Below are 18,012 nucleotides of genomic sequence, written 5' to 3' on the forward strand. Positions count from 1 at the left end.
CACTTGTGCTATTATCAGTGGTTCAGACCACGTAGACATTTCTATCATTACGTCCTATGCATCTTCAATGATTTTCTTTCTGCTTCTTCCTATACATATAAAAACACCCTGTGCTCAATGACACTCGTGCTAGTAGTCCCAGACCACGATGGGCGATGGTGGACTGAATCCCTAGATAACCGTAGTTAGTGTTATAGATCGAAAAACTTACATAGAACTGATTGTGGTATTCTTTCACACAGCTCTCATTCACTCAGTACTTAATAGCTCAATTTCATTCCTCTAATTATCCAAATTTCAAGCCACTTATTATCCAAATTTCAATCAATCAGCTTATCCAAATTTCAATTGGCTTAACATGTCCTTTCCATTCTCACACAACTTTCACATCATCATTTACATCATTTACAACAACTTTCACATCATCATTTACTCCCAAACACACTCGGTAATCTCCCTTATTACCCATTTGCACCAAATATATCTTTCACAAACAATTAGAAGTGGCCGCAGACCACTTACACACTTCTTCTATAAATGCCTACAGACAGCTGTCAGCGGGGCTTTCCATGGTACCGTTGCTCTAATCTTCTCATAAGACTAGTGAATAGCCTTTCTCTCTATAAGACTCTGGGTACCTTATTATGCGTTATTCTCTTAATTTTAATGGTTTTATTAATATAATTTTTGACACAAATTAATTTATATTGACTTCATAAATTCAAAGATATTCCCTCAATTGTTTGCAGATGATGTGTCTCCTCCTGGGCAGCTCACAGTAAGTGTCTGGTCTGGGCGGGTCTCGTCCTCTTTTGGTCAGATGGGAATTTCCCTCGAGCTTCATAAAATAGGCCTCACAGATCCCCACTGGAAAGCTCTGCATACAGAATCAATCATCCTGTTCTTTGACGCCAAATTTTTGTGGAAATTCTACACAGGGACGTTCAAAGTCAATCTTCAATGAATCATTGTTTATTAACAGTGTGGCGTACAGCAGGTCAGCCACCAGGGGGAGACTCGTCGAGGCCTGTTGACAGACGGAGTATACATCACTAGGCGATGGCTCCATCTGCTGGACATGCCAGGTCTTGACGGGCTCTCCGCCGAGGACTAATTGGGGCTGATTGGGGAGTTGGTGAGTAATCCAGGGCTGATTGCTCACCAGCTGTACAAGCCCCATAAAGCTGCCAGAAGGGCAGCACACAAGGGAGGCCTGGGGGGAAGTAAGGTGACTTCCGTGTAGTTGGAGATGGTGCCTGAGCTAAGACGGGGGAGTTTGAGTTTGTATGCCCGACAGGATACAGCAAGACCCAGAGCCCAGAAGACGGTATCCCGGGGAGGGTCTCATGGGGGAGACCTATCCATTTCTTTTGATTTGTTAATTAATAAACACCCTTGAAACCGAACTAATCATACTCTGTCCGTGTCCGATCTATGTAAATGTCTTGACCCAACCCCATGGTCTGCCACAACAGGTAACTGGAGAGATCCCAACAAACTTGATGCAACATAGTGCGTATCTGTCAGGAGCTCTTCCGGGGCAGTCCCGTTAGATTTCTTATATACTGCAGACACATTATACGTTATTCATAATTAATTCATCATTAACGTTTGCTTCAATCATGTGACCAACCAATACTGGTTCATGCATGTGACAGACCAATACCTGACGAGGCTTCTTCTCTTGAAAGAGAGATATCTTTCATTCTCAAAACAATGGTCTGGGCGTACTGCCAAATTGCAGACACTGATAGTGAGGATTCATTCACTCAGTCTCTAGCATGACCTAATTGGTTATTAGAAAAGCACGAACATACAATTTTCATCACATACTCTTTCTCCTCTCTCATTCCCCTTAGGGAGAGAGATCCAGGGCTATTTTGGCTCTCTCCATTTAGTCTTTCTTCTACCCTTCCTCCCTCATTTTAATTTAATTTAAATTACACATTTTTATTTAATTACATTTTAATTACATTTTTGAAATTTAGCAGATGCTCTTATCCAGAGAGACTTACAAGTGCATACATTTCCATAATTTTTTCATAATCCCTCCTACCCTTTCTCCCCCTCTCATTTCTGCCTATCCTGGCTTGTTCCTTTTCTCTCTTCTATCTTTCCTCCCTCCCCATCTCATCTCTGACTATGCTGGCTGTCTCCTTTTAGTCTCCCTCCTACCCTTTCTCCACGTCATCTTCCTGCTAACCTGGTTGTTGCCAGAGCTCTAATATGCCGAGAAGATAGTGATAACACGTTGGGTGTGTCCCAAATTCCACCCTGTTCCCTACTGGCCCTGGTCAAAAGTAGTGCACTTACATAGGAAATAGTGTGCCATTTGAGATGCAGACATAAAGCAGAAGGCCTTGAGCCGCACAGAGAGGCCTCGTCAGCCTGAGAGCCACAGACAGACAGGCAGGAGACCTGAGCACTTAAATAAAGATGGCCAATTCACATTTCACTCTCAACTAAAAACCTAATAATACCGCATGTGTTATCTTGAGGAGATATTGAAATATTCACGAGGACAATTCAACACGGGGCAGGGAATTTGAAAAATTCACCTTCTCAATAGTGCTTCAACAATGATAACAGCTCCCCTCTTAGTATGTATGTTCTTCCTGACCACGTGACCTGACCAGGAAAAACTCCCTAAAATATGTCAATTTTTTCATGTTTTTTGTACAGGGGGAGCCTGTAAAGAAGGAAGACATCTTTGTTGCGGTGAAAACTTGTAAGAAGTTTCACACTGAGAGGGGTGAGTCAGATCTTTGAAGCTCATCTGAAGCTCTGGGGTGGTTCAACTGGTCCATAATGTTCGTAAAATATTCATGTGAACATTTTCTCTATTCTTCTAAAAGAGTGTATTTTTAGCCTTTTGAGATGTGTGCCTGGTAAAGTGCTAACTCTGTCAGGTCTGGTTTAACTCTCAGCACAAACTTGCTTTGACTTGGCTGTTTGAATTTCGGAAGCATCATGAAAATTATACATCAGTTCCAGCTGACATGTCGGTCACAGCTAATTGTTCTGATTATAATAATGAAATAATAATGTTTATTTCAAAAAGTTCTGTAAAAGACAAGTTATATGTTTTTAACATTCATGATTAGTAATGCTGCACGTTTTCTGTGTACAGAAGCCTGATTCTTCTTACTATGGTGGTGTGGACGTGTTGAGCTGTATTGTTTTACCTGTCGTCCTGTTGTCCTGCCCCAGTCCCAGTGGTGAAGAAGACGTGGGAGAGAGAGGCATTTCTGTTGGAGTATTACAGTGACCACACTGACCCTTCCATACCTACCATTGATCTAGGAGTCCCCAACACAGAGAGAGGTGAGTTAGTCCAGGGCCTGTATCCATAAAATGTCTCAGAGTTGGAGTGCTAATCTAGGATCCTGATTTAGATATGAATAAATATTAAGATTACATGGACAGGGAGGACCTGATCCTAGATCAGCACACTTAATCTGAAACGCAATGTGAATACAGGCCCTGCTTCCATCCACATATCCACTCTAGTCAGGACCTGTTGCAATTGAGACAATTTGATGCAATTTCAAAAGCACAGTTGAAAAGTTCAGAGTTGATTTTGTTCAACGATAAAGATCGCTAAATAATGTGTATGAAGCGAAGATCTAAGATGATTCACCTCTTATTTCGAGATGACATTATGTCGCATGCTAGCAGATGTGTAGATTCAGCTATATTCCCAAGTGAATTGAATAGATAAGGACTGAGTTATTTCCTGATTTGATTCAGTCTGACTAACTCTGGCAGATGGCGAGTCTGATGCTACAGGCATGTTATACCGTTCAACCAATTGCACTACACATTATATTTTGTTGTTATTATTTAATCAAGCATAATTTGGCTTCCTGTCCGATCCTGCTCTCATAACATTTGGGATGCAACAAAGGGCTGTGGGAACATTTTGTGCCTCTGTTTTGCCACTGCTTTTTCATGAGGTTGTTAATTGGGTGTCTTGTCTGTTGACTGAGATGCGCAATCTGCGCATTTACTTCAATGTCAGCTCTCATCTCTTCCACGGTTCTCAATGTCAAACGACGAAGTCCGGATTGTTTGTTTTTTCATGATTGTGACCCGGGTCATTTTAATTCAGGACTCTTGTGACAGACTGCATCCATTGAAGTGTAAGAGATAGTAACAATGTCAGCATGACTTCAGGTAGACCTGTAAATAATGTCGAATATGCCCACAGTAGCAGGAATTTGAATATGGTGGCTCGATTAGATGTTGTGTGATTTGATAGATAGTCTTATCAGGTGGAAATGCCCAACTTTTATGATGGTTTTAGAATGAATATGGAAACCTCTGATTCAACCAGTACCACTGCTCTGCGAGTAAATTACCTTTATTGACTTGAGTTTTATAGAAGAGCTCTGTAGTAAGCTCTGAATAGGCTTATTAACTATCAACTTTGCTCTCTTCTGATTTTATCTTAATTATGACAACTTCACCTATCAATTCTACAGTGGGAAAGGGGCAGAGGAAGGGAATGGTGTGTAATGGAATGCTTGTGCTGTAATATGCAGTAAATCAGTGTATCTGGAACAGACGAAGCCAACACTCTGTCTTTCACGCACAATCCCACAGAGCCGAGGCTGTGCAATCGCTCTAATTATCATTATTCAATGGCACGCTAAATTAAACATTTTATAAACCTTGGTTGGCCTTGGCGTAGCGCTGCATGGAAAGCTCATTCACCACTCTGTCATCGTTCCAAGTGGCACCCTATTCCCTGCATAGTGCACTACTTTTGACCGGACACTCATTTATGAGTTTCTCTTATTTTAACTGCAAAGGTCATGTCATCACCCGATCAGCTACAGTGAGTCCTCCTACCATTACATCCTACCATTACATTTGTTAATATCCTTTGCTAGTTAGCCCAGTTATAAAGAATTGTATAGTCAGCAATAGAGGAGGGATTGCTTCCTACAAGAGCACAAAACGTGTACATTTCTAAACATCTTTGAACGCTAGTCGGGGAAATATATATTTTTGGTCTGAAGAGGCAGTGTTGTATTTTGAGACTGCCTTGAATAAGCTAAGTAGAGGGTAGCATAATTTCTCAGATTGTCTGTAAAAATGGAATGGGAATAATAATGGGATTTATTTTGTAAAGTGTTTTTGGTTTGTTTTAAGGTCAAAGGTAGGCAAACATTGAACACCACACATTGTTCTTCTGTAGGCAGAATGATAGAACAGCTATTTCCATGTTAAAATGTTACGGGATGCATTTTCTCCATTGTTTTTGATGGTAGGCCACTCTGGTAGGCCTACATTCTGATCAAATAGCCACAGTAGTCTACTTGGCCACTGTTACAACTGGAACTTTAAGTGGATACAGCCTCAGTGTTCACAGTCATTTCTTCCTAATGAGGGCTTTGTGTTGGACCCTATTTCTTCCTAGTTAAGAAATAAGAGGTAGCCCTACTGAACCTGTTTGACAGACAGAATTATAGTCTACTATCCATAGATTTTCTCAGCCAATTCCTTCAGTCACCATGCCCTCCTAAAAAAACAAGTTGCTTTTTCTCTGTGCATACCTAGTAGTGGGGTAGGCTAAATAAATACAACAGAATAGGGATAAAGGAAGCGAAATATGCTGTGTAGATAATGCCCAGTGCTCATGGTTGAGCCGTAGCAAAATTAGAGCTGGGCCAACACTCCCACTCCTTTTTTTCAATTCTCTCAGCACTCCAGCCAAATTACACATGCGTGGCTCCTCACTTAAACTCAAGTCACATGCTCTGGTGTTGTATTCAAAAATATTATTCTCGTCTCCACTCATGTAAAATGACATGACATGTGTTTATCAAAGGCTATTTTTTCTCGGATCCCCAAATACGATGATAGATTCAAGCAATGCTTTTATTACACTGAACAAAAATGTTAAAGATTTTACTGCATTACAGTTCAATAAAGGAAATCAGTCAATTGAAATCAATTTATTAGGGCCTAATCTATGGATTTCACATGATCGGGAATACAGATACAGGTATCAGATACCTAAATAAAAAGGTAAGGGTGTGGATCAGAAAATCAGTCAGTATCTGCTGTGACCACCATTTGCCTCATGCTGCACAACATATCTCCTTCACATACAGTTTATCAGGGTGTTGATTGTGGCCTGTGGAATGTTGTCCCACTCCTCTTCACTGTGCAAAGATGATAGATATTGGCGGGAACTGGAACTTGCTGTTGTACATTTCAATCCAGAGCATCTGGAACATGCTCAATTGGTTACATGTCTGGTGAGTATGGTATCAGCAAACCGCTCGCCCTCACGACGCCATACACACTGTCACACAAATCAGGCCTTCATGTTCGAATTGCTGCTGCAAAAAAAACGACTAAAGGACACCAATAGGAAGAAGAGACTTGCTTGAGATAAGATACACGAGCAATGGACATTAGACCGGTGGAAATCTGTCCTTTGGTCTGATGAGTCCAAAGTTGAGATTTTTGGTTCCAACCGCAGTGTCTTTGAGAGACGCATAGTAACGGATGATCTCCACATGTGTGCTTCCCACCATGACATGGAGGAGGAGGTGTGATGGGGTGCTTTGCTGGTGACACTGTCTGTGATTTATTTAGAATTCAAGGCACACTTAACCAGCATGGCAACCACAGCATTCTGAAGTGATACGCCATCCTATCTAGTTTGCACTTAGTGACCCAAAACAAACCTTCAGGCTGTGTAAGTGCTATTTAACCAATCATCATTCCATATGTGTTATTTCATAGTGTTGATGTCTTCACTATTATTCTACAGTGTAGAAAAATTTAGAAAAAAGTAAAAATAATAAAGTAAAACCCTTGAATGAGTAGGTGTGTCCAAACTTTTGACTTGTACTGTATCTACAGTAATGAAATTGCATTCTATTGGTGCATCCTACTTATTAGTCAACCAAAGACAGATCGGCTCTTGTTGTCAAATTGACTGGGCCTGAGCCACACGCAAACCGAATCAGTTAGCTTACAGAGAAGCTCAAATTGACTGGGGCTGAGCGGCACGATAACCGAATGTTAGCTTACGGAGACGCTCAAGTTGACTGGACCTAAGACTAACACTAACCGATTGTGGCACAATCCATTAGCGTGCAATACTCAGGAAGTGTAAAGTGGATGTTGTTCCCACTGTGACAATTAAAACCTATCTGAACCAAAAGACGTGGATAGATGGCAGCATTTCGCGCAAAACTGAAAATGTGAATCACCACATGATGGTAAAGCATTCTTCCTGAAGCTTCTTGAGAAAATGCCAAGAGTGTGCAAAGCTGTCATTAAGACTAAGGGTGGCTACTTTGAAGAATCTGAAATATAAAAGGTATTGTTTAACACCTTTTTGGTTACTACGTGATTCCATATGTGTTATGTTATAGTTTTGAGGTCTTCACTATTATTCTACAATGTAGAAAATATTAAAAATAAAGAAAAACCCTTGAATGAGTACCTGTGTTCAAACTTTTGGCTGGTACTGTATATTTATACTCTTTTTTTGTGTATATTATTGTGTACTGTTATATATTTCTGCACCGTTTGAGTTAGGAACACAAGCATTTTGCTACACCCGCAATAGCATCTGCTAAATATGTGTATCCAACCAATAACATTTGATTTGATTTATACAAATTGCTCAGCACCAGTCAATTTGACTGGAGATTTGCTGGCCACAAAAATATTACATTTATGTCCTTTAAAATTAACTTTAAAACTTAAACGTTTCACTACGCCGTCAAGATGGGTGGGGGCACTAAAATGTTTTGCCAGAGAAGTGGTTTGAAAGCCCTGATACATCCGACGAACGTCAGAGCCGTTGTAGTACGATTCAATCTTAGTCCTGTGATGATGCTTTGCCTGTCTGATGGTTCTTCGGAGGACAAATCGTGATTTGTTATCAGCGTCTGGATTATTATCCCGCTCCTTGAAAGCGGCAGCTCTAGCCTTTAGCTCGGTGCGGATGTTGCCTGTAATCCATGGCTTCTGGTTGGGATATGTACGTACGGTCACTGTGGGGACGATGTCATCAATGCACTTATTGATGAAGCCGGTGACTGAGGTGGTATACTCCTCAATTCTTTATGTAATTAGGCAAGTCAGTTAAGAACAAATTCTTATTTTCAATGACGGGCTAGGAACAGTGGGTTAACTGCCTTGTTCAGGGGCAGAACATAGCTTTTTTATCTTGTCAGCTCAGGGATTCGATCTTGAAACCTTTCGATCCACCTTTTCAGAAATAAGTCTCTCACCATTGCCGCTTGTTATAGACCCCCTTCAGCCCCCAGCTGTGGCCTGGACACCATATCTGAATTGATATCTTCAGAGTTCTGTAACGATTTTCTTCTTCCTCTGACGAGGAGTATGAAATATCGGACCAATGCGCAGCGTGGTAAGTGTCCATAATATATTTATTAAACTGAACACAGAATACAAAAGAACAAACCGAAACAGTTCTCTACGGTAAAACACAGACACAGAAAACAACTCCCCACAACCCATAATGGGAAAACAGGCTGCCTAAGTATGGTTCTCAATCAGAGACAACGAATGACAGCTGCCTCTGATTGGGAACCATACCAGGCCAAAACCAGAAATACAACACCTAGAATACAAAACATAGAATGCCCACCCCTACTCACGCCCTGACCAAACTAAAACAGAGACATAAAAAAGGAACTAAGGTCAGGACGTGACAAGTTCGTACTGTTAGGTGACCTAAACTGGGCTATGCTAAACACCCAGGCCGTCCTACAATCTAAGCTAGATGACCTCAATTATCAAGGAACCTACCAGGTAGAACCCTAACTCTGTAACCATGGGCACCCTCTTAGATATCATCCTGACCAACTTGCCCTCTAAATACACCTCTACTGTCTTCAACCAGGATCTCAGCGATCATTGCCTCATTGCCTGCGTGCATAATGGGTCCACGGTCAAACGACCACCCCTCACCACTGTCAAACGCTCCCTAAAACACTTCAGCGAGCAGGCCTTTCTTATCGACCTGGCCCGGGTTTCCTGGAAGGATATGGACCTCATCCCGTCAGTAGAGGATGCCTGGTTGTCTTTAAAAGTGCTTTCCTCACCACCTTAAATAAGCATGCCAAAAAATGTAGAACTAAGAACAGATATTGCCCACTCCAGACTTCACTGCCCTTGACCAGCACAAAAACATCCAGTGGCGTTCTGCATTAGCATCGAATAGCCCCCGCAATATACAACTTTTCAGGGAAGTCAGGAACTAATATACTCAGTCAGTTAGGAAAGCTAAAGCTAGCTTTTTCAAACAGAAATTTGCATCCTGTAGCACTAATTCCAAAAAGTTCTATGACACTGTAAAGTCCATGGAGAATACTAGCACCTCCTCCCAGCTGCCCACTGCACTGAGGATAGGAAACACTGTCACCACCTATAACGAACGATAATCGATCATTTCAATAAGCATTTTTCTATGGCTGGCATGCTTTCCACCTGGCTGCCCTGCCCTGCCCTGGCCAACATCTCAGCACCCCCCGCAGCAACTCGCCCAAGCCTCCTCCTGCTTCTCCTTCACCCAAATCCAGACTGCTGATGTTTTGAAAGAGCTGCAAAATCTGGATCCCTACAAATCAGCTGGGCTGGACCATCTGGACCCTCTCTTTCTAAAATGATCAGCCCAAATTGTTGAAACCCCCATTACTAGCCTATTCAACCTCTCTTTCTTATCATCTGAGATAGCGAAAGATTGGAAAGCTGTCGCAGTCATCCCCCTCTTCAAAGGGAGAGACACTCTAGACCCAAACTGTTATAGACCTATATCCATACTGCCCTGCCTTTCTAAAATGTTCAAAAGCCAAGTTAACAAACAGATCACCAACCATTTCGAATCCCACTCATTACGAGTGGAATTATGCCTTTTGATTGTAAATTGACTTTACTGGATTAAAGACTCTGTTTTCGCCAAGTCGCTTTTGGGTCCTCATTCACCTGCATAACAGAAGGATCCGACCAAGGAATGGACCCAGCGACTACAGACGCTCGTAACACTGCCGTCGAGATCCAAGGAGCCATGCTCGGCAGACACGAGCAGGAATTGTCTGCTGCTCGCCATGCCGTGGAGAACCTGGCCGCTCAGGTTTCCGACCTCTCTGGACAGTTCCAGAGTCTTCGTCTCGTGCCACCTGTTACTTCCTGGCCTGCCGAGCCTCCAGAACCTAGGGTTAATAACCCACCTTGCTACTCCGGGCAGCCCACTGAGTGCCGCTCCTTTCTCACCCAGTGTGATATTGTGTTCTCTCTCCAACCCAACACATACTCTAGCGAGAGAGCTCGGGTTGCTTACGTCATTTCACTCCTTACTGGCTGGGCTCGAGAGTGGGGCACAGCTATCTGGGAGGCAAGGGCTGATTGTTCTAATAATTACCAGAACTTTAAAGAGGAGATGATTCGGGTTTTTGACCGTTCAGTTTTTGGTAGGGAGGCTTCTAGGGCCCTGGCTTCCCTATGCCAAGGTGATCGATCCATAACGGATTACTCTATAGAGTTTCGCACTCTTGCTGCCTCTAGTGACTGGAACGAGCCGGCGCTGCTCGCTCGTTTTCTGGAGGGACTCCACGCAGTGGTCAAAGATGAGATTCTCTCTCGGGAGGTTCCTTCCAGTGTGGACTCTTTGATTGCTCTCGCCATCCGCATAGAACGACGGGTAGATCTTCGTCACCAAGCTCGTGGAAGAGAGCTCGCGTCAACGGTGTTTCCCTGCTCCGCATCGCAACCATCTCCCTCCTCTGGCTCAGAGACTGAGCCCATGCAGCTGGGAGGTATTCGCATCTCGACCAAGGAGAGGGAACGGAGGATCACCAACCGCCTGTGCCTCTATTGCGGATTTGATGGACATTTTGTCAATTCATGTCCAGTAAAGGCCAGAGCTCATCAGTAAGCGGAGGGCTACTGGTGAGCGCTACTACTCAGGTCTCTTCATCTAGATCCTGTACTACTATGTCGGTCCATCTACGCTGGACCGGTTCGGGTGCTACATGCAGTGCCTTGATTGACTCTGGGGCTGAGGGTTGTTTCATGGACGAAGCATGGGCTCGGAAACATGACATTCCTTTCAGACAGTTAGACAAGCCTACGCCCATGTTTGCCTTAGATGGTAGTCATCTTCCCAGTATCAGATTTGAGACACTACCTTTAACTCTCACAGTATCTGGTAACCACAGTGAGACTATTTCTTTTTTGATTTTTCGTTCACCTTTTACACCTGTTGTTTTGGGTCATCCCTGGCTAGTATGTCATAATCCTTCTATTAATTGGTCTAGTAATTCTATCCTATCCTGGAACGTTTCTTGTCATGTGAAGTGTTTAATGTCTGCCATCCCTCCCATTTCTTCTGTCCCCACTTCTCAGGAGGAACCTGGCGATTTGACAGGAGTGCCGGAGGAATATCATGATCTGCGCACGGTCTTCAGTCGGTCCCGAGCCAACTCCCTTCCTCCTCACCGGTCGTATGATTGTAGTATTGATCTCCTTCCGGGGACCACTCCTCCTCGGGGTAGACTATACTCTCTGTCGGCTCCCGAACGTAAGGCTCTCGAGGATTATTTATCTGTGTCTCTTGACGCCGGTACCATAGTGCCTTCTTCCTCTCCGGCCGGGGCGGGGTTCTTTTTTGTTAAGAAGAAGGACGGTACTCTGCGCCCCTGCGTGGATTATCGAGGGCTGAATGACATAACGGTTAAGAATCGTTATCCGCTTCCCCTTATGTCATTAGCCTTCGAGATTCTGCAGGGAGCCAGGTGCTTTACTAAGTTGGACCTTCGTAACGCTTACCATCTCGTGCGCATCAGAGAGGGGGACGAGTGGAAAATGGCGTTTAACACTCCGTTAGGGCATTTTGAGTACCGGGTTCTGCCGTTTGGTCTCGCCAATGCGCCAGCTGTTTTTCAGGCATTAGTTAATGATGTTCTGAGAGACATGCTGAACATCTTTGTTTTTGTCTATCTTGACGATATCCTGATTTTTTCACCGTCACTCGAGATTCATGTTCAGCACGTTCGACGTGTTCTACAGCGCCTTTTAGAGAATTGTCTCTACGTGAAGGCTGAGAAGTGCTCTTTTCATGTCTCCTCCGTTACTTTTCTCGGTTCCGTTATTTCCGCTGAAGGCATTCAGATGGATTCCGCTAAGGTCCAAGCTGTCAGTGATTGGCCCGTTCCAAGGTCACGTGTCGAGTTGCAGCGCTTTTTAGGTTTCGCTAATTTCTATCGGCGTTTCATTCGTAATTTCGGTCAAGTTGCTGCCCCTCTCACAGCTCTTACTTCTGTCAAGACGTGTTTTAAGTGGTCCGGTTCCGCCCAGGGAGCTTTTGATCTTCTAAAAGAACGTTTTACGTCCGCTCCTATCCTCGTTACTCCTGACGTCACTAGACAATTCATTGTCGAGGTTGACGCTTCAGAGGTAGGCGTGGGAGCCATTCTATCCCAGCGCTTCCAGTCTGACGATAAGGTTCATCCTTGCGCTTATTTTTCTCATCGCCTGTCGCCATCTGAGCGCAACTATGATGTGGGTAACCGCGAACTGCTCGCCATCCGCTTAGCCCTAGGCGAATGGCGACAGTGGTTGGAGGGGGCGACCGTTCCTTTTGTCGTTTGGACAGACCATAAGAACCTTGAGTACATCCGTTCTGCCAAACGACTTAATGCCCGTCAAGCTCGTTGGGCGTTGTTTTTCGCTCGTTTCGAGTTTGTGATTTCTTACCGTCCGGGTAGCAAAAACACCAAGCCTGATGCCTTATCCCGTCTGTTTAGTTCTTCTGTGGCTTCTACTGATCCCGAGGGGATTCTTCCTTATGGGCGTGTTGTCGGGTTGACAGTCTGGGGAATTGAAAGACAGGTTAAGCAAGCACTCACGCACACTGCGTCGCCGCGCGCTTGTCCTAGTAACCTCCTTTTCGTTCCTGTTTCCACTCGTCTGGCTGTTCTTCAGTGGGCTCACTCTGCCAAGTTAGCTGGTCATCCCGGTGTTCGAGGCACTCTTGCGTCTATTCGCCAGCGCTTTTGGTGGCCGACTCAGGAGCGTGACACGCGCCGTTTCGTGGCTGCTTGTTCGGACTGCGCGCAGACTAAGTCGGGTAACTCTCCTCCTGCCGGTCGTCTCAGACCGCTCCCCATTCCTTCTCGACCATGGTCTCACATCGCCCTAGACTTCATTACCGGTCTGCCTTTGTCTGCGGGGAAGACTGTGATTCTTACGGTTGTCGATAGGTTCTCTAAGGCGGCACATTTCATTCCCCTCGCTAAACTTCCTTCCGCTAAGGAGACGGCACAAATCATTATCGAGAATGTGTTCAGAATTCATGGCCTCCCGTTAGACGCCGTTTCAGACAGAGGCCCGCAATTCACGTCACAGTTTTGGAGGGAGTTCTGTTGTTTGATTGGTGCGTCCGTCAGTCTCTCTTCCGGGTTTCATCCCCAGTCTAACGGTCAAGCAGAGAGGGCCAATCAGACGATTGGTCGCATACTACGCAGCCTTTCTTTCAGAAACCCTGCGTCTTGGGCAGAACAGCTCCCCTGGGCAGAATACGCTCACAACTCGCTTCCTTCGTCTGCTACCGGGTTATCTCCGTTTCAGAGTAGTCTGGGTTACCAGCCTCCTCTTTTCTCATCCCAGCTTGCCGAGTCCAGCGTTCCCTCCGCTCAAGCGTTTGTCCAACGTTGTGAGCGCACCTGGAGGAGGGTGAGGTCTGCACTTTGCCGTTACAGGGCACAGACTGTGAGAGCCGCCAATAAACGCAGGATTAAGAGTCCTAGGTATTGTTGCGGCCAGAGAGTGTGGCTTTCCACTCGCAACCTTCCTCTTACGACAGCTTCTCGTAAGTTGACTCCGCGGTTCATTGGTCCGTTCCGTGTCTCCCAGGTCGTCAATCCTGTCGCTGTGCGACTGCTTCTTCCGCGACATCTTCGTCGCGTCCATCCTGTCTTCCATGTCTCCTGTGTCAAGCCCTTTCTTCGCACCCCCGTTCGTCTTCCCTCCCCCTCCCGTCCTTGTCGAGAGCGCACCCATTTACAAGGTACGTAGGATCATGGACATGCGTTCTCGGGGACGGGGTCACCAATACTTAGTGGATTGGGAGGGTTACGGTCCTGAGGAGAGGAGTTGGGTTCCGTCTCGGGACGTGCTGGACCGTTCGCTTATTGATGATTTCCTCCGTTGCCGCCAGGGTTCCTCCTCGAGTGCGCCAGGAGGCGCTCGGTGAGTGGGGGTACTGTCATGTTTTGTCATTGATTATCATGTCTTGTCCCTGTGCTTCCCCTTCTATTCGTTTCCCTCTGCTGGTCTTATTAGGTTCTTTCCCTCTTTCTATCCCTCTCTCTCCCCCTCCCTCTCTCACTCTCTCGCTCTCTCTTCTCTCTATCGTTCCGTTCCTGCTCCCAGCTGTTCCTATTCCCCTAATCAATCATTTAGTCTTCCCACACCTGTTCCCGATCCTTTTCCCTGATTAGAGTCCCTATTTCTCTCCTTGTTTTCCGTTCCTGCCCTGTCGGATCCTTGTCTATTGTTCACCGTGCTGTGTCTGTGTATCGCCCTGTCGTGTCGTGTTTCCCTCAGATGCTGCGTGGTGAGCAGGTGTCTGAGTCTGCTACGTTCAAGTGCCTTCCCGAGGCAACCTGCAGTTCTTGATCGAGTCTCCAGTCTGTTCTCGTCATTACGAGTGGAATTATGCCTTTTGATTGTAAATTGACTTTACTGGATTAAAGACTCTGTTTTCGCCAAGTCGCTTTTGGGTCCTCATTCACCTGCATAACATGTACAAGTACAGTGAATCTGTAAATAGCACACCCAATTACCTCATCCCCATATTGTTACTTATCCTCTTGCTCTTTTGCATCCCAGTATCTCTACTTGCACATCATCATCATCTACACAACTATCACTCCAGTATTAATGCTAAATTGTAATTATTTCGCCCCTATGGCCTTACCTCCCTACTCTTCTACATTTGCACACATAGATGTTTCTATTGTGTTATTGACTGTATATTTGTTTATGTGTAACTCTGTTGTTGTTTTTGTCGCACTGCTTTGCTTTATCTTGGCCAGGTTGCAGTTGTAAATGAGAACTTCTTCTCAACTGGCCTATCTGGTTAAATAGGTGAAATAAAAAATAAAAACATTTAAAAAGCTATATCCCACAGTCAACCCTAATCCTAACTTTTAGTTCTAGTTCAAGAGTGAGGATTCTAGAGCTCAAATTAAGATCTGGACCTTTAATGTCCTGTCAAATGATTGGCAACCTTACATCCTAGAGTTACAGAAATGGTACTCTGTGTGTTTTGTTCTGCAGGTCATTGTGGGAAGACGTTTGCCATCTTGGAGAGGTATGTCAGCGATGCAGTGCCAAAGACGAGATGGCTTCTGGTGGTGGATGATGACACACTCATCAGGTAAAGCTCTCAGTACACACACACACACACACACACACACACACACACATGCACACAGCCAGACTCACACAGCCAGACAGACAGACAAAAAGCCACAATGGCTGACGGTGTGTCTGAGTGATAGTACCTCCTCAGTCCAACATGTGTGTGTGTACACTTATGCCAAAACCCCAGATGCAGTGAAAAAGCTGTCAAAATGTCAGCAAACGTATTATATTTTATTTAGTGTGGAAGTTACTGGATGTAGAGAGCAGCGGTGTCAGAATTGGGAGGTTTTGATGAGGAATATTATACCAGTGTACAGGTGTGTGTAAGTTGTTTGTGTGTGCACACCTGTGTGAAGAGAGAATATGTGTGTGTGTGTGTGTGTGTGTGTGTGTGCGTGCACACGTGTGTTTGTTTGCATTCGGTGTGTGTTTGTTTGTACATGCATGTCTACCCTCCCCAGCCTGCCCAGACTGCAGATGCTGCTGAGCTGTTATGACCCCTCTGAACCGGTGTGTCTAGGGGAGAGGTACGGCTACGGGCTGGGCCAGGGAGGCTACAGCTACATCACCGGAGGAGGGGGGTGAGTCACAACATCTGCATCCAAAATGGCACCCTATTCCCTTCAGCGTACACTACTTTTGATGGCCCTGGTCAAAAGGAGTGTATTATGTAAGGGATAAGGGTGCCTTTTGGGACTAAGCTAACATCTGACACAGACATTTTGGATTCAGAAATTGATGTTAATTGAGACAGAGGCCATACTTTTAGAGCAGTGGTTCCTAACTCTGGTCCTCAAATACCTCCAACGAGAGGTCTTCAGATCCGAAATTCCGAGTCCCGAGCGAGCGGGTCTTGTTCCTAAATTGTCACTTTTTTTCTCGGATCACGTGCGCCTGCTGCTGAGGAGAGAGAGAAAGGGCGAGTGAGAGGGGCCTCGGCCTATAGGCTACTCTTGATAGTGCAGATGGAGGCCTTTTTCATTGACGTAAAACTAAAGTTAGAGGAGAAAGAGTATAGTGAAAACTAGTCAACAAGTGGATTGTCCTCTGTGGGTACAAGTTGTAATATTGTAGTGAACAAAGGTGACAAGAACATTGGTGCGGCCAAATGGACTATGTGCAACTCGCTATTCAGGTTTGATACAATTTTGTATTTATCATTATTATTATTGTGTATCATTATTATTATTGTAGGCATATTTAAAAATCTAAACCAGTTCTTTAAATATGTTGTGTTTAGATTCCTTTTGTTGAGACATTTTCATTGGATAAGTTGTTCGAACTGTCTTTTTTATTTTGTGCTCCGTGTTTGTGCTTTAGTTTAAGATAGGTTACAAGTAGGCCTGTTGTAAAATAAATATTATTTGTCTATAGAGCTCGCCAGCTTGTAGTCCTAAAAACCGGAAATGAGTTACCTCTGGTTTGTTCCACCATTCCTAAGGGGAAAATTAATGGGAAAGGAATTGGAAAAATTACAACATATAAGATCTCTTAAGCCTGTGTTTTTCCACAGACTTTAATTTTCTGCATTTCCAAAACTTCCAATCATTTTCCCATAAGCTGTGTCCAACGAACCATGGCGGAGTTAGTGCCTACAAGAAGACGCCATTACTATTGCTCTCTATCGCTGCCATTTGTCAGGTAGGACGACAGTAGGCACCTGCCTTTGTTGGTTATTGCTGCAATATAAGCCTCTTAAAAACTTTTGTGAAGTTTTAAACCTTCAAAAAAAATGTCCTTCTATTGAACCATTTTATTTGGTCAAGTTAAGTTCCAACTGTAATGTTGTGTTTGCCACAATATAATATAATTACTGGTAGGGCTACTAATGTTTATCTACTCGCACTCAAACCATGAAAAGGAAAAAACTAAGAGGGCGTCAGCCGGATTATTAGGTTTTTACGCCCAGCCGCCTCGTCAGGCTGCCAACTGGATGCCTCTGCCGGTTCGTCGGGATTTTACTCACAGCCGGCTTGTCCAGCACCCGTGCCTCGGCCGGCCCTTCAGGCTCGCCCAGGTGGGACGCAGGGTGGCACCCCTAGAGGGGAGGTACTGTCACGCCTTCTCCCGCTTCTCCCAGGCTCCCCAGCATTACGTACTACTGCAACAATCATTACACACACCTGCCTTTCCCCCGTCATGTGCATCAACGATTATTGGACTCTGTGTCATTACCTGGACATTGTGTCATTACCTCCGCTATCTGTTCCCAAGCTCTGTTCCCAGCTTCAGGATAAATGTTTGTTTATCTTTACATACCCGGCTCTGACGCTGTCTCTGTCCTGTTTGATGTCTGTTCCTTATTAAATGTTCAACTCCCCGTACCTGCTTCTCATCTCCAGCGTCGGTTCTTACAATAACTAAAGAAATCTGCAACTCATTTTGACATTTTTGGTGTCCTTTAATGGTGGTTTCTTTGCAGCAATTCAACCATGAAGGCATGATTCACGCCGTCTCCTCTGAACGAACAGTTGATGTTGAGATGTGTCTGTTACTTGAACTCTGAGGTGCAATCTGAGGTGCAGTTAATTGCAGATTTCTGAGGCTGGTAACGCTAATGAACTGGTCCTCTACAGCAGAGGTAAT

General features: G+C 44.7%; 1 protein-coding gene across 2 annotated transcripts in view; it reads left to right on the forward strand.

Moving 5' to 3' along the window:
- Positions 1-18,012, forward strand: part of LOC123993157 (beta-1,3-glucosyltransferase-like) — a 147,042-nt gene that overhangs the window by 123,069 nt on the left and 5,961 nt on the right. For both annotated transcript variants that reach the window (XM_046295003.1, XM_046295004.1), the window contains 4 exons: positions 2,683-2,752; positions 3,211-3,324; positions 15,340-15,439; positions 15,888-16,007. In XM_046295003.1, coding sequence (XP_046150959.1) covers positions 2,683-2,752; positions 3,211-3,324; positions 15,340-15,439; positions 15,888-16,007 — 404 coding nt within the window. The remainder of the gene's footprint in view (positions 1-2,682; positions 2,753-3,210; positions 3,325-15,339; positions 15,440-15,887; positions 16,008-18,012) is intronic.

This window comes from Oncorhynchus gorbuscha, linkage group LG13 (assembly GCF_021184085.1).
Source record: "Oncorhynchus gorbuscha isolate QuinsamMale2020 ecotype Even-year linkage group LG13, OgorEven_v1.0, whole genome shotgun sequence".
Lineage (NCBI taxonomy): Eukaryota > Metazoa > Chordata > Actinopteri > Salmoniformes > Salmonidae > Oncorhynchus > Oncorhynchus gorbuscha.